The sequence below is a fragment of the Asterias amurensis genome, chromosome 11, assembly GCF_032118995.1.
Source record: "Asterias amurensis chromosome 11, ASM3211899v1".
Lineage (NCBI taxonomy): Eukaryota > Metazoa > Echinodermata > Asteroidea > Forcipulatida > Asteriidae > Asterias > Asterias amurensis.
Genome location: NC_092658.1, coordinates 1779703 through 1792293, shown reverse-complemented (window position 1 = coordinate 1792293; position 12591 = coordinate 1779703). Strand labels below are relative to the sequence as shown.

The 12591-nt window shown below is 40.4% G+C and overlaps 2 protein-coding genes across 2 annotated transcripts; both read left to right on the top strand.

Annotated features, from left to right (window-relative positions):
- The first annotated feature begins 1924 nt into the window (after positions 1-1924).
- On the top strand, positions 1925-6681 carry LOC139944073 (7-dehydrocholesterol reductase-like). Its single transcript, XM_071941028.1, has 4 exons — positions 1925-2125; positions 3158-3380; positions 3855-4493; positions 4986-6681. The coding sequence occupies exons 1-4, from the start codon at positions 2016-2018 to the stop codon at positions 5448-5450; spliced, it is 1437 nt and encodes a 478-aa protein (XP_071797129.1). The 5' UTR covers positions 1925-2015; the 3' UTR covers positions 5451-6681.
- A 1571-nt stretch (positions 6682-8252) lies between these two features.
- Positions 8253-11345, top strand: LOC139944372 (peptidyl-prolyl cis-trans isomerase FKBP7-like). Its single transcript, XM_071941376.1, has 4 exons — positions 8253-8920; positions 9522-9685; positions 10201-10337; positions 10820-11345. The coding sequence occupies exons 1-4, from the start codon at positions 8526-8528 to the stop codon at positions 10973-10975; spliced, it is 852 nt and encodes a 283-aa protein (XP_071797477.1). The 5' UTR covers positions 8253-8525; the 3' UTR covers positions 10976-11345.
- The last annotated feature ends 1246 nt before the right edge of the window (positions 11346-12591 follow it).

Here is a 12591-nt window from a genome sequence, read left to right as displayed (position 1 = left end):
ATGGGAAAGGCAAAATAGCTTTAATTCGAACGCACGAAAATTAAATTGAATGTCCATTTACCGAAATTGACCGAGAAAACCTATGTAAATTGATTTAAAAGTTTTGGTTCTGACTTATCGATGTATCAATGGTATTGCCCCTGTTTATCTTCAAAGCAGTGCAAACAACCAGGAATTAGCGATCTTCAAATAAATCCCTTCTGACTCCCCCAGTTATCAAAACCAAACCGTACAGTTCCTGCTCTTTCCAATATGCAGCAGTTCAGTTATGAAACAGTCTTCCAGAGGTTGTTAAACAGGCTGAGACATCAGATCAAATCAAAACCCGGTTAAAAACATATCTTACTTTGTACAATAATTGTTGATTTCCCTTTAGAGCGCTTAGGTACCTCACGTGATATATACGCTATATAAAAATGGTTTTAGTATTATTGTTATTAATGTTACTCATACTATTACTTGAATATTAAAATTTCGTGTTCAAATTCACACGCCATGGAGCATATTGAAATAGTGCCTAACCTTTTTGAAACGCAAAGTTTGGAATTCATCAGTAAAAAGTTGTGAGTAATAACTATATATGAGTCACCGTTGGACTTGAGACCGGCCTTCACTACCACGAAAGAACAAAGAAGTTTTGTTCACAATAGTTTGTTGATCTACGGACTTAAATAAAGAATAATTTGATGATATCAAAAAGTGTAAATATAGATACTTGTATCTCAATCAAGATTAATGTAAAAAATGGTTTGTGTCAGAACTTCGTGTCTGGGTGGTCTAGGAAGAGGGTGCTGGATTGGGGGAGGGGGAATTGGCGGGCTGGGGGGCCGTGGATCGACGGGAGAGGGGTTTGGGTCGAGTGGCAAAGGAAGGTATGTGGGGAGTGTGGTAGAACGGGTTTTAGTTGTAAGGGGGTGGTGGTGGCAAGGACTATGGGTTTGAGGTTGAGTGGGGTAGACGGCCCAGGGCATGATTTCGGACCCTCTAAATGTGTGGCCTTCTCCGAAATGTGTAATTATAATTGTTTAACTTGGTTTTGGAATTTGACTGGGGGCAGAATGAACCCTGTCCACCTATGAGGGCAGCATTAAATTGTCCTTCACTTCAGGCCGCCGTGACACGCACAATTACACAACAGTCAAATCCGCACAAAATAAACGTTCACATTAACGCTATTAATATACAAATAACACTAAATTGCCAATATATAAAGCGCCAATCTGTTTGTATAAAGATGCTTCAATGCGATTTCTCCCAAAAATTAAAGAAATATAGTACTGTATTTGTAATGAAATATGATGCCGTGAAAAAAATGGTGCAGTATAATTTAAAGAAAGGGCAACTAATTGATACCGAAAAACCACGAGCTGTATAATTTCGCTATTTTTTTATGCGCACACATTTGAGATTGCCCGAGTCCGAGTTGTTATTTGCTAAATTGACGACAAGCGCTTTCCTTTAATTCGAACAAAAGTCTGCAATATCGATCCAACGGCAGAGGATTTTGTCTTAAGTCTTTATGAAGCAGCAACAAAATTGGAACCACCCTTCTATAATTAACGATTTTAAAGTCAACCTTCGATCTACGAACTTGAGCCTAATAGGCTCAATCCAACTCTGCGATACTATATTTAATTTTATAATACGTCTGGTTATAAAACCCTTGCCATTCCCTGATAACGAAAACCCCAAAACTACTAGGTCCCCAAATAATTTCGGAACTTACCTAAGTATTTTTTTCCTTCTGACCCTTCGTGTCAAACTGATAAGAGAAGATTAACCAAAGTGTTCGTAAATAGAATAATCATTGTGGCAAAAAGGTCATTTAAAAATGGCTGATTGTGATCTGCACTCACCTGGAAATAGACCTCGGCCGTGAGTTATATTTATCTTTACACAATATAGGAGTGTGGTTTATTTTTGACGCTGAGATTTATTTCGGTATATAAAACAAACCAACGGTATTGCGGCACTAAAACGGTTCATTGTGACTTTCGACTTGAGAGAGTTCAAACATGAAGTCAAGAGCACCATTAGCGGGCCATCGCGGCGAAGCTGACCCGTTGAATTCATCAAAGAAGAGGGCTGAGAATGCCCAGAAGCCCGGAGAGTGGGGGCGTGCATGGTAAGCTACCGTATGCCTACTATTTCTTTTTTTTTATAGTATTGAATATCGGGTATATGAGAGATTTTCTTTAGGGGGAAGGCCAGGCTACGAAGACCATCTTTCCAACATAAGTCTTCATAAGCCATTTTGAGATATTAAAGTGATTGCATTCATATGAAACTCTTGGGTTTGGGTAAATTTGTCCGTATACTTCCAAACCAAAAACAGTGCACTCCTATGTCCGCATACCCCAAACAGGCTTATTAGTTGCAACATGGTGTAAACTCGTTTTAAAGGCAGTGGACACTATTGATAATTACTCAAAATAAATATAAGCATAAAACCTTACTTGGTAACGAGTAATGGGAGAGGTTGATAGTATAAAACATTGTGAGAAACGGCTCCCTCTGAAGTAACGTAGTTTTCGAGAAAGAAGTTGTTTTTAACACATTCGGTTTCGGGATTTTGAGGTCTCGAAATCCAGCATCTGAAAGCACACAACTTCGTGTGACAAGGGTGTGTTTTCTTTCATTATTATCGTCGACAAATCAAGCTCAAATGTTCACAGGTTTGATATTTTATGCATATGTTGATATACAACAATTGAGAAGACTGGTCTTTGAAAATTACCATTGTGTCCGGTGCCTTTAACGTTGAAAAACAACAACAAATACGACCAATTTACAACTTGCTTGTGATGGCAACAATGACGAATAGCTTTTCTGACTGACTGTTTCAAGTTCTTGGGAACTGACATGGCCCGACACATGTCAGTTCTCACAAAAGTTTTAACGTTAAAACCATTCAGTCAAGTCCTTTCTCGTGGAAAATCGAAGCTTCGCTAGGGAGTGATGCCACAAACAGTGGTAAAAAAAAAAAAAAAAAAAAAAAAAAAAAATCCAAGCTTTCTAGATGAGCTTCCTGTGATCCAATACAATCCGAGAGTGAGACATGTGGCTTCACTGGCTGCCTCGATTTGGACACGCGTACTAACTTATGGTGAAAATAATAATGGCTGACTTTTGATTGTTGTCTGATTTTGTTTTGCAGGAGTGTCGATCTACTGAGCATGCTTGCAGTCCTCTTCGTCCTTTGCTGTTGCCCAGTGCTACCCATCTATTATTACATCTCATGTACAGATTACCAATGTGAACTGAGCACGCCAATCACCAAGCTTGTAGGAGGTGACGTCACTTTGACGCAGCTGTGGCAACATGTCCCAAGTGTCACTGCTAAAGCCGCCGCGCTGTACGCAATTTGGTTTACATTCCAGGTAAGGTTTACAAGCTGCATATTGATTTTTTTTTTAACAAACTTGATATTCGCTTTAAATCAGTCAACCATTTCCGGGTCAAACATTGACATTATGTTGGGAGAAGTTCTCTCCATCATACGGAGAGCAATCTTGTAGTAAAGAGTTGCAATCCTCAAAAATTATCCTGAGTTTTTGTTTAAGGATTCCCTTTTTTGAAATCGAATTAGAAGACCAAACATTTCCCAATTGAGAAGCACTACGACAGTGGTAATTTTGGTGTACAGACAAAAACAATTGCATACGGACAAACTGCGTATACAAACTTCTTTGGACAGCGCCCTCTTTGTAATCTACCTCATTCAGCCCATGAAAAATCTTCGGGGACAGATTTCACTAAAAATACGCTAACGAAAAAAAAAGTTTGAAACAGACATTGGAAACACATTACTTATGGAAATACTTAGTTTAAAAATTGACTGTTGTTTCTTCAAGGTTATACTGTGGTACCTTCCCGACGTGTGTCACTACATCATCCCTGGGTATCGTGGCGGCGTGTGTCTCGGTGCCGTCACCCCCGCCGGCAACCGTCTTAGCTACGGAGTCAACGGTCTCCAGGCTTGGATCATCTCCAATGCTCTCTTCCTCGCAAACGCCTTCCACTTCCGCTGGTTCTCCCCGACGATCATCGTGGACAATTACGGCCCCTTGCTGATCATGGCCAACATCATGGGGTACAGTGTGAGCATCTTCGCCATGGTCAAGGCGTACCTCTTCCCTTCCTTCAAATCCGATCGCAAATTCAGCGGGAACTTCCTCTACGATTTCCTGATGGGGATCGAGTTCAACCCGCGCATCGGGAAATGGTTCGACTTCAAGTTGTTCTACAACGGTCGACCTGGGATAGTAGCCTGGACGATCATCAACATGTCGTACGCGTGGAAGCAGTACGAGTTGCACGGGCACTTGACCAACTCCATGGTGTTGGTGAATGGTCTCCAGGCTATCTATGTTGTGGACTTCTTCTGGAACGAAGCTTGGTACCTGAATACCATTGACATGCACCATGATCATTTTGGTTTTATGCTGGGATGGGGAGACTCAGTGTGGCTGCCGACCATGTACACACTACAGGTACGTATACGTTGCAAACAACGGAAAGAAGTGGAGGGGGCAATCGTTTTATGCGAGAGGCAGACTCCCCTGGCCCCGCCCTACTTGTTACACCACTGTCGAGTCCCGGTCGTGACACTTTTCTCCTTAAGCCAAAAACTAGCCATTGATTACTTCGTAAAGGTTGGGGTAGTGCTTTCGACCAGCCATTATACCCTAGTCTACATCAGTATGGACAGTAAGTGTGGTAAACCTGTATTAACCTCAAGAGTAGGTGGCAACGGCCTCTGGAAAAATAGTTGATTTATAGCCCACATCTTTAAGTGGCCTTCGGGTATTGTGTGATTGGCAACTTGCATGAAAGACGAAAACTAAAACAAAACAAAAACTATAAGAATTTAATCAAGAGAATATCTTACACTGAAAGTTTTGCGCATTAGTGTATAGTGTTAATTAATAGTTGCCTCTTTACTTTTTCAAAAGCATTTCTATTTTACTCCCCTCTCCCAACAGGGCTTCTTCTTGGTCTTCAACCCAGTCCAACTCTCCCAAGCAGCCGCTGGTGGCGTCCTTTTCCTCGGTCTATCCGGCTACTACATCTTCCGCGCAGTCAACCACCAGAAGGATTCATTCCGTCGCTCCGACGGCCAGGCCACCGTCTGGGGGAGCAAACCCAAGTACATGAAGGTGGAGTACTACAGCTCAGACAACAAGAAGCGACAAAGCAAGCTTCTACTCTCCGGCTGGTGGGGCATAGCACGGCACATGAACTACACCGGAGATCTTATGGGGTCGTTGGCTTACTGTTTGGCGTGTGGTGTGACCCATCTACACCCGTACTTCTACATCATCTTTATGACCATCTTATTGGTGCATCGATGTGTACGGGATGAGCATAGATGTAAGGCTAAGTATGGATCGGCGTGGGATGAGTATACAGCCAAGGTGCCGTATAGACTTATACCAATGCTGTTTTAGAAGTGCAGAAGATGATGTTGCAACCACGTTCCCACGGAGAGTGCCGTATCGTCCCCTCTTGCCGGAGGTTGCTCTTACGTCAGGCGCTTTAATATTTGTACATGAATTTTTCGCCTACCAATTTACTAACTCCTTGTAAAATTGTACGTTCACGACGTCTGACTCTTTTACTATGACACTTTACAAATTATTCATTCGTATACATGGCGACTGACTCTTTCACCGTGCCAATTTACAAGCTCCTTATTCATTCAAGATGCCTGCCACTTCCCTATGCCAATTACTAGTTCCCCATTCAGGCACGACGTTTGACTCATTCACCATGCCAATAAATACTAAAAATAACCACCATGAAAATGATTGTCAGAATATTTAAGGTTATAACAACATAGCCTGGTTGTCTTACCAAAATTGTAGTTAGTTGTCTTATTTATACGCCGCTCAGCCAGCCCACTTATTCTTATTTTTATATGTGATGTTAAAATGCAAACTGAAACATTGTGACGTTGTGCATGGATGGCATAACCAAACCAGGGCCCAATTTCATAGCGCTGCTTAGCGGCCGATGTTATGCTTACTGTGCAATTTCTATTTCATAGCGCTGCTTACCGTAAGCACACGAAAAAGGCATGCTACCCTTCCGTTGCTTACTGCACGAAAATAAATGACGTCACAATGCAAATCCATGGTAAACACGCAATATGGCCGCCCAATGTTTCTGCTAACCTGTGACATACGCTAAGGCATAAGCAAATTTTTCTGCTACAGTAAGCACGCAAATTTGCTGAATGTTAAGCAGCGCTATGAAATAGGGCCCAGTGCACGCTCCCATTTTAAAAGAGTAGATCCATTTTCATGGGGAAACTCGTTTGAAGCAGACGCGATAAAGTTCAGTGCAGCCGAACCCATATCAAATATGCTGAGTTGTCTATCCAGTCAGTAAAATTGAGTTCAATGTCGAAACCCATGAAGCGCCATCTCTTGACCCCAATATCAAACTTAATTTTGCTTTCTAGTGTCGGTGCAGATGTAGGCCTATAGTTTGAACAACAATTCTGATAATCAGATAAGTCAATAGACATTCTTGCTGGCTGGATTATGCCCTTTAACCTTACCCGTGAATAATTATATATAGCCTGCTATCTTGCTGACACAAACTGATAGTTAAATTGTATAGTTCCATCTTGATAGTTGTATAGTTCCAATTTCTTTGTGTTTTCTGTATGGCTTATTGTACGTGATTATTATTTTGGAATTAAAGATCAGTCGTCAGATTCTTTTTTTGGTTACGTTTTACAATAAAATGACTGTGAAACAAAGATTGAAGATTGTTTTAGTTGTTTCTTCGTATCACATAGGCATGAACATAGACATTTTAAACACATCAACCTTGTGTGACCCTGAGAAAATGTTGTGGAAACCCTCGATATTTTCACAGTTGATAGAAAATAAAGACCATCAAACCTGTGTTCATTCATTTAAAGGAACACGTTGCCTTGGATCGGACGAGTTGGTCTATAAAAAGCGTTTGTAACCGTTTGTTATGAAAATGTATATGGTTAGAAAGATGTTTTAAAAGTAGAATATAATGATTCACACAAGTATCACTAAAAATTGCACGGTTTTCTTTTTACGTCGCGAACTATCACGGTCGGCCATTTATGGGAGTCAAAATCTTGACTCCCATAAATGGCCGACCGTGTTATTGGACGAGGTAAAAAGAAAACCACGCAATTTCGAGGCATATTTGTGTAGATCATTGTATTCTACTTTTACATAATCTTTCTAACCATATGCATTTTATAACAAACGTTCACAAAACGCTTTTCAAAGATCAACTCGACCGATCCAAGGCAACGTGTTCCTTTAATTACTCGCCGATATCACGGCATCATCAACTAATTATAAGCTATAATCAAACTAGGCAACGAACCCTAAGCTCAATGTTTTGCTATTTTCTGTTGGTATAGATGATCAGTGTGGTAGGCTTAAACGCAGTGGATACTATTGGTAATTACTCAAAAAAAAATTACTATCATAAAACCTTTCTTGATTACGAGTAATGGGGAGAGGTTGATAGTATAAACATTGCGAGAAATAGCTCCCTCTGAAGTGACGTAGTTTTCGAGAAAGAGGTAATTTTCCACGAATTTGATTTCGAAACCTCAGATTTAGAATTTGAGGTCTCGAAATCAAGCATCTGAAAGCACAAAACTTCGCTTGACCATGGTGCGACAAGAGTGTTTTTTCTTTCAATAATATCTCGCTATTTCGACGACCAATCGAGCTCACGTTTTCACAGGTTTGTTATGTTGTGCATATGTTGAGGTACACCAATTGGGAAGGCTAGTCTTTGTCAATTACCAATAGTGTCCACTGTCTTTAAACGCGCAGGAACACCACATCTTGTACATTTTGATATAGCAATTTAGTACAAATGAGATAAAACAAACCTCATCTACACTTTCAGTGGACTTTGATCTTGTAATTCTTAATCTAAATAACAAGATTCTAAAACAAAAACACCAGATTGGCTTATCACTCAGGCCCGAACCCATCGTGCGTGGCGTTCCCAATATTTGCCACGTCGGCATACGGGCGGATTTGCCTGAACTCCCCACGACCAAACACGATAACAAACCACCCCGTCCAGAACATCTGGTATTTCTCCCATAGAAGTCTTTTGAAAATGTTTCCAACGATTAATTAAGTTTTTAAACATATGTACCCTAATTTGTTAGAGATAATGTCCAAAGTTGGACTTTCACCTCTGGGTGTTAAAAATGGTTTACGTGTACAAAGAGTTTGTATTTTCGGGGCCAGGATAACGAGATTGGTACACGTGTATAAACGGTTGCTTAAAACTAGAAAGTTTTTTGGATTGGTACAAATTATCAACGTCGTCCATGATCAGATGTTTTGTTAATTCCAGTTTCATATTCGAAGAACAATAAGTTAGCATTGTATTATATTAGGAACTGAAGTGCTGGATATTTGAAACTTAGAAAGTAAGATTCTAAATTAGGGTTAGTGGTTTGGGGATTCGTACGCGTTGCACAAAAAGAAACTTTCAAAATGAGACTTTACCTAGTCGCCTGTATCTTTTTGCTCTTCACTTCCTTGGCACGAGCCGAGGAGGATGCTGAGACGATAGAAGTCGAAGGTGAAGAGACAGATACAAAAGATGAGGGAGTCTGCCTGAGTAAAGAAAACTGCGCAGCATCACCGGCTGAGGATGGAGAGGCGGGGAGTGAGAAATCAGGAGACAAGTACACCCAGGAGAAGCAAGACGGAGAAGACAAAGAGGAAGAGCAGAAGCCCAAGAAGGGAGAGGAAGAGAGGCATCTTGTGAGGGTTGAAGTCTTACAAGAGGGCAAGTTTTGTGACAGGGTAATGGCTTCGAACGATGACGCCGTGACGGTTCATCTCAGAGGGAAGAAGGCTTCGGATGGTAGTGAGTTTATCACCACGTAAGTATTTATTTCCCCTCATTTTATGTTACTGTTTTCAAAAGTATTTGTCTTGCCAGGGATTGAAGTTCTGAGTTTACAGAAGGGGTGCATAAACATTTTAAACTTGTACGAGAAAGTACGAGTATTATTAGGTTTTGCGAGAATAATTTTTGTTTATGGTCGCTTGTTGCGTCTTTTTCATTTCATTCAAGTTACTAAAGCGTCGTTGTTTATAAGTTGTGACTTCCTATGTCTGTTTATGTTTTCTCTGTCTGTCGAAACGCCCTTTTTTCATGACCTCGTTTAGACGGAGGCTTGTTTATACCTCCAGGGCCTACAGAGCTCAAAAGTAGCTCAGTACAGTAAAATGGTGCTTACCAGAATACGCTTGCCAGCCCAAATACCATTTCATAATCACCATCTTTGACTGGTATCCTGCTTTGCTTAATAGCACAAAACTTAGCAAAATTGTCTGTCTATATAGACTGTAGCTCATGAAGTTGGGCCATAGATGTGCATAAGCTTCAATAAACTTTAAAACGGAAACTAAACAGTAATTGTCGACTAATTACAAATCTTGTACTTTCGCTACAACGTTTTGTTTCTATTTTTTCTGAAGTTACAAAGAGGATGGCTCCGAAGGGGTGTCCGTTGCGTTCCGTATGGGCGTTGGAGACTCCATCAAGGGTCTGGAGCTTGGAATCATCGGCATGTGCATAGCGGAGAAGCGTCGCTTCACCGTGCCGGCTTCGCTCGTTCGCAACGGCAGGGACGGCTTCGAAGGTTAGTGAACAGATTTACCTAAATGGGACCGTTTTGTTAAGACCGAATTGGCGGTTGTGTCTATGGCTATAGCTAGATCGCCTTTGCATCATGCGTTGACGTATAGGACCTACTTAGTAACACCCTTAGCAACATCCGTAGCCGTTGCCACCAATTCGGATATGGCCTAAGTGAAGGCTGACGGGGATGAATAGTCTGGCCGCTTTATGATCAGTATTCACGACTAACGGCAGGCAGGGAACACGACGACGACTAGTGGCGGCCCCGTGCTGGAAACGCACGTTTTGACACATCAGCCAAAGCCGGAGCCAAGCTATAGCTTTGGTTTCGAAAGGGCCCAAACAAGAAGCCAGTCACTCCATGATGTCACTATAAACGTCCACTTTACGCACAATTTGAAAATCTCTATCAAACAGATTAGGGAATGAATCCGTATAAGGGCGTGAGTCTCAAGTCACGCATGACGTATCTTGACGTCACTGATTATGGTTTTGTTTGATGTTTGCTGCCACCAGGTGACTTGATTCCCAGGGGTGAGGATTTAATCTTCGAGGTGGAGTTACTCGGTGCTGTGCCAAACTACCAGAAAGGAATGGGAAACATGTTCAAAGTTATGGACCTCAACAAGGATGGAGTTATTCAACGGGAAGAAGTAAGTCCAAACAATGGAAGAAGAAACATAATTTCAAGACAATTAAAAGAAAAAGAAAACATGACTGTTTTACCGTTTTTCAACCCAAAAAGTAGCAGCAGCAACAAAAGCAGAAACAACCAATCAACCAACCCTAACACTCTAACAAACACGCACAACAACACCCCAACCCCTCCGGACAAACATCCCGACAAACAAGTACACAAACAAACGCCCCCAAACCACCCATGAACGAACAAACACCACAATCAACAAACAAACACATCACCAACCAACAAACAATCAAACAATACCCACATTACTAAACAAACAAAAATTTAAGGATCGGTACGACGTTTCACCCCATTACTTCCCATAACTATAAGTGTCTTCATTTAAATATGATGTCATCTGATTGAAATAAATTGGGTCGTTTCATCACAATTGTTACAATTTTCCCTAAAATTTTACAAAATATATTGTTTTTTTTTTCTTTTCCTTAGATGTACGACAGCATTGTGGGAGATGAAAGTCTGATCCCAAGAGGGTGTGAATTAGCCGACGAACTGACGGACGAACAGATGACGAAACAAGATTACGATAAAGATGGCGTCATTCAATGGAAGGAATTCCATCTACCCAAATGGGATGATATGTAAACATAAAATTAGTTGTACACAAGTTCTTCTACTTTGGGTTCCATTTTAGCTGTTAATTCTTTAATTTTTTTCTTTAAAGGGGTATACTCCGTCATTTTGAAGGCACTGGACACTTTTGGTAATTACTCAAAATAATTGTTAGCAGTGAAAAACTTTGCGAGAAACGGCTCCCTTTGAAGTAACGTAGTTTTTGAGAAAGAGGTTATTTTTCACCCAAATAATAAAAGACTTCAAGATTGATGCCCAATTGAGCCCAAATTTTCACAGGTTTGCTATTTTATGCATTTGAATTTATGTTGGGACACAACAAGTGAGAATACTTGTCTTTGACAATTACTAAACATGTCCAGTGCCTTTAAAAAGACATGTTGAAATGTAAAGATTACCTTTATGGTAAAAAGTTAGTTGAGGTAAAAACAAAAATATGGACTACAACGGAAATCAAACTCGACCCTCAAGTTCAAATTCCGTTCTGATTGTGCAAGTTTCTTTGCAAATTACTGGGTCATTTTCCTTCGAAGTTAATTTCTTGGAGAGAAACTCTCAAACACGGTGGGGGGGGGGGGGGGGGGGGGTCTGGAGGAAAGCATTATAAGTTGCAAGTATGTCAGATCAAAACAACGTCATACATAAAATAATGTTCCAAGTATAAACATATATTTTACTTTATGTTAAAGGCAGTGGACACTATTGGGAATTACTCAAACTAATTATTATTATAAAACTTTACTTGGTAACGGGTGGTGGGGAGAGGTTGATGGCATAAAACATTGTGAGAAACGGCTCCCTCTGAAGTGACGCAGTTGTCGAGAAAGAAGTAATTTTCCTCGAATTTGATTTCGAGACCTCAGATTTAGAATTTTGAGGTCTCAAAATCAACCATCTAAAACGCACACAACTTCGTGTGACAAAGGCGTTTTTTCTTTCATTATTATCTCGCAACTTCGACGACCAATTAAGCTAAAATTTTCACAGATTTGTTATTTTATGCATATGTTTAGATACACCAATTCGGAAGACTGGTCGTTGACAATTACCAATAGTGTCCAGTGTCTTTAGGTGTCAAAAGGAGAAACAAGTCAATAATAATACCAACTTGACTGATTAGACACATCATTTATGTACTGCATTTTTAAGCAAAGAGACCTGTGTAAAATAAATTGTGATAGGTTACATAAGTGCACACAGAAAACCTGCTTTTAACAATACAAGACTTTACAACGTATTTATACCGAGTCATAATCGAGGTTAAATAAAAAAGATTATCTTGAGTTTGAATTTTAATGAAGCTGTTCATTGAGTCAGTTAATCAAAGTAAAGATGGGAGAGTGTTCCACATTGGAGCTGCTCATGAGAAGGCTTTGAAGCCTAAGACTTAGTTCTTGGTATCTTTCTTTAAAATGTCTTAATGCACGATTGCCCCAAACAATGCATCTCTTTGTAGAATTATGTCAGACGAAAATATTCAAGGTGGAAAATGGCTTGGGGAGAAGAAGGTATGAATCGATATTCCTCTTACAATGGTCTAGATTGTAGGATGGAGGCTACAAGACGAGAATATTTAAGATGCAAATAGCTCAGGGGAGCTGAAGGTAGGAATAAATATAGTCTAGATT